At 38.7% G+C, this 10,271-nt stretch overlaps 1 protein-coding gene across 7 annotated transcripts in view; it reads right to left on the reverse strand.

Moving 5' to 3' along the window:
- The window catches only part of EDRF1 (erythroid differentiation regulatory factor 1), a 51,008-nt gene that overhangs the window by 2,463 nt on the left and 38,274 nt on the right, over window positions 1-10,271 (reverse strand). For 3 of the 7 annotated variants that reach the window (XM_042457598.1, XM_042457600.1, XM_042457597.1), the window contains 4 exons: window positions 9,680-9,829; window positions 9,147-9,300; window positions 8,837-8,952; window positions 8,394-8,560 (listed from right to left, as the gene is read on the reverse strand). In XM_042457598.1, coding sequence (XP_042313532.1) covers window positions 8,394-8,560; window positions 8,837-8,952; window positions 9,147-9,300; window positions 9,680-9,829 — 587 coding nt within the window. Of the gene's footprint in view, window positions 1-2,030; window positions 2,157-4,093; window positions 4,295-8,393; window positions 8,598-8,836; window positions 8,953-9,146; window positions 9,301-9,679; window positions 9,830-10,271 lie in introns of those variants that run through there. The other 4 variants (XR_006102881.1, XM_042457599.1, XM_042457603.1 and 1 more) reach the window with 4 other exon arrangements.

The raw sequence follows: 10,271 nt of genomic DNA on the forward strand, positions 1-10,271 counted from the left end.
GAATTAATTAGTAATGCTTGGGCTCTTCCAATCAATGATTAGTGATAGATTTTGACTATATTCAGAGAATTTCTCTGAACAACCTCAACCAAATTCAACTTATTCTTCAGCCAGCCAGGGTTTAAAGATGCTCAGATCAATCAGAATGGATTTACCTGGTCTGACCTCCCCCCTCCCCATCTTGAAAATTTAAAGCAACTGTCCCCCTTCTCTCTGCAGAAGCCTTCTGTCAGCCTGCTACCATTTTCACAAAAATGTACAATAAAACATGTAAAATAAGCATACAGTTCAATGCAAAGCATTTCTCTACACTGATCTGACAAGAATATGAACTATTCCTTATGAACACTATGTAACATGGGAAGAGGAAGAATTACAGGTTCACTTAGCTTAACATCTGGATAACCTGGTGCAAAGCATTATTAAAGATAAAATTATTAAATTACTCAAAAAATAGAAGAACCAGTTCTGGTGAAGGTTTCATTAGTCTTTTAGAGTTCTTTCAGAGTAGTAACAAGCATGTGGGCAGGTGTGACCTCATAGACACTGCTGATTTATAACTAGCAAAAGCCCCTTTATCAAAACTTTTGATAAAGTTCCACACCAAAGACTCCTAGAGAAAAATCAGCAGTCATGGAATAAGAGGATAGGGTGTTCTTATGGACAGGTTGCAAGCTAAAGGGGAAGCAGAGTAGTCAGTTCATCAGATGGGTTACACAAGGTTTTTAGATTGTTCATAAAAAATCTGGAATTAAACCTAACAATAACTTAACCAATTTGTTTTAAACAAAAACAATTACAAAAGGATCCCTCCTAGCTCTGGGAGTAGATACTAAAATGGTAAATGGACTTCAGTGAATGCAAATATGGAGTGATACATAGCAAGGCAAAAAGTAAAAATAAATCTCAACTTCATTTCTACACTGATGAGGTCTGCTAGTGACTGACCAAGAAACAGATCATGGTGTTTGGCTGGGTAACTTGATGAAAAAACAGCAACCCAGTTCATAGCAAATGTGAAAAAAGCAAATTCCATCTTACAGATCATTAGGAAAACAATCCAAAACAGAACTGCCAATACCACAATGCCTTTATTCAATTATATTGTATGACCTCACTTGGAACACTGGTTATTGCACTTCAAAATGACAAAGCTAGAAATAATACAGAAAAGAATCAAAATGAACTTGAAGCAAATATCAGTGAGGAAAGGGTTACAATGTTTGGGGCTACTTTTTTTTTTCAAGGCAAGCAGAGAGGAATAGGCTAGAGGTACATAACATTATGCATGGTGCGTAAAAAGTAGATAAGGAGAAGCTATTCTTTCTTCCACACAATACTAGAGTAATGGAAAACAGAATGAAGCTAAAAATTGTGTGTTATTTAGGTTATATAAAAGGAGGTTCTTCACACACCACAACTGCCATGACATCCATTACCACAAGATGTAATTATCACACCAACCTGTATGGCTTTAAAGGTGGTTAGATGAAGTCATATATAAGAGTATCAATGACTACTAGTCATGACAACTATATTTTATAGTTATATTTTACCATCAGTGTAAGGGATAAGCTTGAGCTACTACCTTGTTAGGGAAAAGAATAATGTGCTATTGCAGTCATGTCCCAGATGTGGTCATTTCAACGGCCACTGTAAACAAAATGCTTGAGTAGACAGGTCTTTGGGCTGATCCAGCATGGCTATTCATATGTTCTTAAACTACATTTTAAGGAATTATTGCCCATCTGAAGAGCCTTCAAATACACTCTCATAATTACAACCTCCATGGATTTGTGTAGTTGCTTTAGCAGTGGGGGTAAAGCCACAACTCAAATTTTGAGAAACTTGCCAGTATCCTCTCTGTAACTGATCTTTTTGTAGAAAATTTCTAGCTCAAATGGCTGAAATGTCTCATAAGTTAACTGGAGGTGACCTTCATCTCTACAAATGAAGTATAACTTCTTGAATACATAAAGAACATAATTCAATACTATACAGTGACTGCCTTCACCATAATGCTGTCTTACAGTTGGTCTGTTCTCTTTTTCATTCAAGCGTCCCTTGCTACTAAACTTGTGCCTCTTCCAGCAACTTCCTGCTGAAACCAGTCTGAAGTCATCACACCATGAGCTGACTGTGTGCTGTAGATACTACTTTAGAATGACAAATAGAATGCATTAAATGGAGCCTGTTCACACATTCAGCTGCAAGTGATCAAAAGAGATATACATGAATATAGATATAACTTTTGCCTCTTGAGATATTCATCTGACCTCTACCACACACACAAAATATCATCTTTTGGGAATAACCTCCCCTCCCCTCAGGTATCTAAGGATTCAAGCCAAGGCCATAGTTTTATGCGGTAGAATTCCATCCTTGTAACAAAACCACAATCCAATCCTAGCCCCAGACAGCAACAGCCCCCCTGGCAATCCTGGTATTACTACAATGGTGCTTGTTCTTGCTGACACATATAAAATAGCCTTCAGCTTTCATTTTTGGAAAATTTGAAAAATTAAAATATAATGAAACAGGAACTTTACATGTAGAGCCTTGGGAGAAAGCTAAAGGTAATTCAAAACACAGCATGAAAGAAATTTTAACTTTTCTGTCATGGCATTATCAGCTTCTTCAAGACTGTGCAATATTCTACTATAGGACTGATACAATTACTGGTGCTAATGTATTAGATAACAAATGAGTTCATTATGAAACAGAAATTGCATGTTGGTCTTCTGTATTTATATTGCCATCTTGTGGAGACTGAAAAATTCTAATCTAATGACTATGAAACCTGTGCCATTATTCTGTCCTCCAACTTACTTATCTCCCATATGCCAGGAAGCTACTTTTCAGACAAAATGCCACAGCTTGTACTATGTGTCATGGAACACACACACACACACACACAAGAAAGATTTTGACTGCTGATTATTCCATATGAAGAGGTTTGCAGACAATTGACATTTCAAGTTAATCTCCTTTTCTCTTGCAATTCTGTTACAACAAAAATGGCAAAACCAAGTTCCCTTTGATATTTCCATTTGACCGTATCAATCTAATAACATTTTAATGCCAGAAATGAAAGAACTGGTAGAATGGACAAGAACACAAACTACTACCTGACAGAAACTGTAGGCTTCATGGGTCTATTTTTATTATTTTTAAGGTATTAGTTCTTATTAGTTAATAATAATAATAATAATAATAATAATAATAATAATAATAATAATTTTTATTTGTGTTTCCCTGCCTCTCCCACAGGATCGAAGCGGGATTACAGACTAATTAAAAAACCATTACAAACAACAATATCATAATAAAATCCAATAATACAAAAGCTCTAAAAACAATCATGCAACATACATACTTCATTCTTCAGGGGGGAAGGCTTGACAAAAGAGGAAGGTTTTAAGACTCTTTTTAAATGATTCCAGGGGGGTCATAAGACGGAGCTCATCAGGAAGACTATTCCAGATCCTCGGGGCAACAAATGAAAAGGCCATCTGGGATGTAACAACATACTTGGAAGCTGGTATTTCCAACAGGTTCTTCCCGGATGTTCTAAGTGTGCGGGGCGGATTATATGGGGAGATGCGGTCCCTCAAGTAACTCGGGCCCAAACCATATAGGGCTTTATAGGTAATAACCAACACCTTGTACTGTGCTTGGAAGCGAATAGGCAGCCAATGAAGATCTTTCAAAATAGGTGTTATATGGACAAACCTGATCTTATGTAACTATGTGAGTGCCTTACTGGGGAAAATCATTTAAATAGTGATTTTTCAGGAAAGGTGAGGAGTAAGTTTGGGCAGTCTCTCTGGTGAGAACTGAATGGTGGTGGGACTGTTAACAATTGGGGGAGCTGAATGGGCAGCTTGCCTATGGAGAAAAAGAGATGATATGACCGAGATTGAAGTCATGTTTGAATCTTCTCTGTTTAGAGTTCTGGTTGCTCACCTATTCTGTCTTCTGACCTAGTGGTGCTTTTATTCAACACTGAATTAAGATGAGTTATTTGTCAGGATTTAACAATGGATGAGAAAATTAACTTGGCATGGAGCATTAAGACCTTGTTGACACTGACCTAGACAATGTGATATAACACCTGACAGGCCAGAGGGCTCATACTCATAGAAGCACTATCTTCCTTCCAAGGAAATCTCTCCCACCAGTGTGATTTTCAGGGTCTGTGCCCCCAGTTGGGTCAATGAGACAAACTGAGGCTGCTGCTGGTGCTCAACTTGCTGCCTAATGGCATCCAAAGATTAAAGCGATCTTCACTAGCCTGCGGGTGGAAAACCCTAGGACAATGAGGTTAACATAATCCTGATGACCAAGACTTAAACTGAACACAAAGGAGAGCACATAATCACACTAAAGCATGACAGGGAGGTCTGCTCCCATCACTTCTTCAATGTGATGTCTAGTACAGCTTTTCTAAGTGGTATGAAAATTCACAACAAATGTAATGTTCCAACTCATGAATGCCTATACAACACTGGATTAATGCCAACAACATACCTGCTGCTAATGGAGAAAGAGGTGAAAAATAAAACATATACTGTTTATTTCCATGCAGTTTCTCATTTGCACAATTCCCAAAGCAGTTTACACTACCACAATAAAACCAAAACAATAATTTAAAAGAGGATTATTATAATCTATTCTTCAGATGGTATATGTCCCCCTACAAAGATCGCTAAAATCGCCAAACAGGGTATTTCATACTGTTGGAAGTGTAACCAGAAAGGAGGAGCCTTATATTATTTCTGGTGGCAGTGTAGCGAAGCTAAAAAATTCTGGAAGCTGATACATAGAAAAATAATAACCACAATGGGGAAAATATTCCTTTGATTCCCGAACTGTTTTTGTTGAATAGTACTGATGCAATACCTGACATTTTAGTTCAAGATGAATTGAGTGTTCTGTTATATTTGATAACTGCTGCCCGATTGACATTTGCCAAGTACTGGAAATCTAATACTGTTCCAACAATAGAAGAATGGAGCTTGAAGGTGAATGAACTAGCAAATTTTGATATGATTTCAATGTCCAAAAATCACAGAATGATTCAACAATATGATGCAAAATGGAAAGGGATATCCAAGTTATGGGATGACAAGAATAGGAGTTAAGGTTCTGTTTGTGATGTATATAACTATGTAAGTATATGGATATTCCAATAAAAATATATTACTACTACTGTACTACTACTACTAATAATAATAAAATAAATAAAACCAAAACCATTCCTACAAAAGAAAAAAAAACCACCCCAAAATAAACAAAACAAAAACACCATAAATAATGGTTCATAGTATAAAATCTAAGGGAAAAGATAAGTTTTGAATGAATACTTAAAATGAGACAGCACTGAGACCTGATGTACCACACATGAGATCATTCCACCAGATTGCCCCCGCAGAGAAAGCCCATCTTCATATCACTACCAGACAAAAACCTGTAGACACAGGTAACAGTGCCTCTATGAAGATGATAGTGACCTGGGAGAATAATATGAGGAGGAAACAGTAACCTTGACCTAACCTGGTGTTCAACAGAGCAACACTGAATGCTGAAAATGCTACTGCTTAATGCCAGGTCATTTTATAGGAAAATACCTTTGATCCAGGATCTGATCCTGGATCAGCATGCTGATGTGGTTTGCATTATGAAGACCTGCTTGGATGGGAAGAGGATAATTTTTCTGAGCTTCATTCACCTGGTTTCTCTGTGGAGCAGCAAACAAGATCTGAATGGGTTGGTGGAGTTGCAGCGGCCTATTAGGATTTCATTCTCCCCTACCAAGTGCCCCACCCCACAATCTATTCTGTACAGCCAACATCCGTGTGGAAACCTCTCTGTTGGGTATGGCTCAGGACTTCATATCTTTCCTGATGACCATGTGTCTGTCTCAGGTTATATCTGGGGCCACCTACAAAGCAGGGCATTTTCTACACTTAGTGGTCTGTGCTGGACTGGCTGAGCTTTGGAATGGAGAAATGGCTAAGGTATGGACATGACTGCTTCTGAGTGACCCCTCTAAATGAGTGGAACCAAGCAAGCCTACTGGTTTATTAGGGAGTTGTCAGTGATGAAAAAAGCAGGATGGAGACTAGAGTGACAATGGTGGAAGACTTGGATCAAGTCTGACTAAACATGGGCTAGAGCGCATTGCAAAGTTTATACCATAGTGGTGCTGGCAGCAAAGAAAACTTCCCTGCCACCATTGCATCTGCAGTGTTGCACAGTGGAGCTGTTTCAAGTGGTCAGGGTCCTTTTACATTCTACTCCACAAGAGCAATATGCAGACCACTGTAAATTATTTGCACAAAAAATTGGGAATACAATTCCTTGGATCTGCTCTGACCTGGAAGCTGTAGTTTATACAGATCCAGTTGATGTAATCTTGGCTCTTGCTTGTCCCATGTTACTGAATAAGTTTCAATCTGTGCAACTTGAAGATATAGATAGGATCCTTGGACTTGGAGAGCCACCATGTGCTTATGGGATCTGTGCCCTTCCTGGCCCTTAAAAGCAGCTACAGGGGAACTGGGGAAGTGGAAAAGAGAAATGGTGGATGCCTCACCACAGCAAGATAAGTTTCGATTCTTCCCAAAAGAGGCTATAGTGAAGCCATCTAAACCATCCCTGAATCTATCCCACTGGACATTTCTGGGCAAGGTTTTAGAACATGTAGTGGATCGCTCCAGGGATTCCTAGATGAAACAGATTATCCAGATCCATTTCAATCTCGCTTCAGGCCTGGTTGTGGGACAGAGATAGCTTTGGTCACTTTGGTGGATGACCTACACAGACAGTACAACCCTGTTGATTTTGCTCTCTGCAGTTGTTGATATCATGGTATCCCTCTGGCTGCCTTTCTGGGATGGGACTTGGAGCAGTATTCTACAGTGGTTCTGGCCCTTCTTCAAAGACAGGCTCAGAAGATGGTGCTGGGGGATGCCTGTTCCACTTCTTGGCCACTGGCCTGTGAGGTACCTCCGGGCTCAGAGCTGTCCCCTATGCTGTTTAATATCTACATGAAACTGCTGGGAGACATCATTCAGAGTGTCACCAGTATGCAGATGACATCCAACTCTATCCTTCCCACCTAACTTCAAGGAAGTTGTTACTTTACTAGACCAGTGTCTGCCATCAGTAATGGGTTTGATGAGAGTGAACAAATTGAAACGTAATCAGGACAAAACAGAGATATTCCTGGTCAATCACAGGACAAATCAGGGAATACGGATTCTCTGCTATGCCTTCACTAGATGGGGTTAGGCTTTCCCTGAAATCTCCTCATGAAATTAGGTGCACTGCTGGACTCAGATCTGAGCCTGGATGCACAGATTTCAATGATGGTTAGGAGTGTGTTTGCACAGTTAAAACTTGTGTGCCAACTGCACCCATTCCTTGAGAAGTCAAATCTTACTACAGTAGCACACACGTTGATCACGTCCTTTTTGGATTACTGTAACATCCTCTACATGGGGGTGCTTTGTAAACTGTTCAGAATCTTTAATAGGTCCAAAGAGCTGCAGTCAGGCTGATCACTGGGGCAGGTTATAGGGAGCATACCCCACTGATGAAACAGCTTCATTGGCTGTCAATATGTTTCTGAACAGTATTCAAAATGCTGGTTCTTATTTTACATGGCATAGGTCCAGACTATTTAAAAGAAACATATCTTCCTGCATGAGCTGGTCTGTTCTAAGATCCTCAGGCTTTTTCTCATTCCCACTACCATCACACACTCATTTGGTGATGACAATGGAGACAGCCTCCATTGGGAGGTCTGATTAGCACTCCTTCCCTGCTCTCTTTCTGCCAGCATGTTAAGACTTGCTTGTTTAGGCAGGCATTTGTGATCTTTAAAATTATGGTGAAGTAGTGCTGAAAATGCTGTTTTTATCATGTTTATTTTTAATTTTGTTTCAAATGTATTTTAACCTGTTTAATATTTTTAACTCTTGTACTGTACATTTAATCCAACTTCTATTTTAAATTTTGTAGCTGTCTTGGGTTCCTTGGTAGGAGAAAGGTAGGATATAAACTGAATTAATGAATAAATAAATTACTTCATCCTACTTATTAAACATTATTCAGATTTTCCTTTACTACTACTTTTAATAAGAACAATTCTCATCTTCTCTTTTTCCTAATATTCTGAATAGCCCAATTAGCAAAAACTAAATCCGAGGAACATATGCTGATGCAATCATTTGTTTGATCTTTTATATGAGGCCTAACCTACTATACCACTAAGTAAACTCTGCTGTGTTTGCAAGACAATATTGGTTGCTATTTTATTTGTGATCAGACTCATTTGGATATCAAACTCAATCTGTGAAAGAAAACAGGCGCCAGTAGACACTTACCCAACTTTCTTTTTAGTTGATGTAAGAAGCTTGATGGACTGAAGAAGGAGAAAGGATAATCTAGATTCAAATATTCCAAGGAGCTTTAACACTTCTTCCTTATTGAGATTAGTGGAGGGATCTTCAGTGGGAATTTTTTCAAGTTTGTTTTTGTCATCCTCAAGCCTCTATACAGAGAAGGTATTTGTGAAAGAGTTATCAAGTCTAAATAATGGGAATAAAGAGTAGTAAATTATTAACTATTCAGTGTAATTCTAGAATGGGCAGGATGTGTGAGTCATTTATAGGATTTAAAAGCAAACAGCACCATGGGAGCAATAAAATTAGTTAAATATGAACTAAATTAGTTCAATATGACTACCTAAGCCACCTAACAACTCTGAACTTGTACAATTGATAATATAACATGACCACATAATAGGATTCTCAAAAATTATAGATACCTGCTCATGTTCAGCAAGAAGTTCTTTTCTGATAAGCTGAAATACAGACTGAGACTGTATCATTATAGCCAAAGCTCCAGATAAAGTCTTCAGCTTTCCAGCAGTGCTGTTCTGACCTAAAGATAAGAAAAACATTAGTAAACTGAACACTCCTCAGATACGTAGTTTGCTGTCTGATAATGCTTTGAGAAATTCTCTTTTCCCAAAGCAACAGTAAATTCTATTGCATGCCAGGGAATTGCTAATAATCTTGCCTTTAAAAAACATTCTAGGAAATATTTACCAAAAACAAAGCAATCATCCAACTTACTTGCCATCTGAAATTCTGCAAAGGCTACTCTTTCCAGCTGTACACGAAGGAGTTCACATGGTGCATCCTTGAGCAATTGAAAAAACTTCACAGCTTTACTGTAGTGAAGGTCAACTAGGACTCTATGCTGCTTACGCTGATGCTCATCACCAACCTTTAACAAAAATGTATAGTCAAAAATAGGAATAAAAAACCCCAGTTTTATACAGTATGATAGTACATAACCCCACTTTCTCACTACATTGAGAATAAGATAGTATCATGTAATTATACTACTGATGTTGAATCATCAGGGCTAGCACACTTATGACACCAATAAATAAGCACTGGGAAGGCCAGTAATGCACTACAGATATTGATGCAGCTGTGAAAGTACAACTAAGAAATGTATTGTGAAAGTTTATTTATTCATTTAATTTATTGTGCCTAAAATACTCCTTGCACAATGCTTGCCTATCTACATGAACTGACATACAGTATAGGAAGTTTGGACCACCATAGAAAGACACATTAGGCCAGATGCTCCCAAATACCTGGTTTCTCAAACAGCTGTGATACATGGAAGCCAGCCTGTGGTGAACTGTAGCTGCTCGGTACTGGCAAAGGGGCTGCCGTGTAGATACTGTATCAACATCACAGTATTTCAAGGATTTCATCATTGACTCGCTAACTTCTTTTTCTATCTAATGCACATAAAGGAAAATGTTTCAAAATTTATTCAATCAAAACCAGTTAATTTTACAATCCCCTTATGTTTGTGGTACAAGTATAGAAAAGGACATTGACAATAATCAAATTACTCTTGCACATGGTTTCCATTCTCATGAGTTACCAGTGTGGAATTTAACTAGTAAGAATATACACAGTATAAGGTGTTGGTACATACTATGAATGTTCAATAAAAAAACCATCTTGAGGGGGAGAGAGGCCTGGCCTGAAAGACAAAGAGCCCTCCTCCAACCACCATCTTGAGGGGGAGAGAGGCCAGGCCTGGAAGACAGAGAGCCCTCCTCCAACCACCATCTTGAGGGGGAGAGAGGCCTGGCCTGGAAGACAAAGAGCCCTCCTCCAACCACCATCTTGAGGGGGAGAGAGGCCTGGCCTGGAAGACAAAGAGCCCTCCTC

The sequence above is a fragment of the Sceloporus undulatus genome, chromosome 3, assembly GCF_019175285.1.
Source record: "Sceloporus undulatus isolate JIND9_A2432 ecotype Alabama chromosome 3, SceUnd_v1.1, whole genome shotgun sequence".
NCBI lineage: Eukaryota > Metazoa > Chordata > Lepidosauria > Squamata > Phrynosomatidae > Sceloporus > Sceloporus undulatus.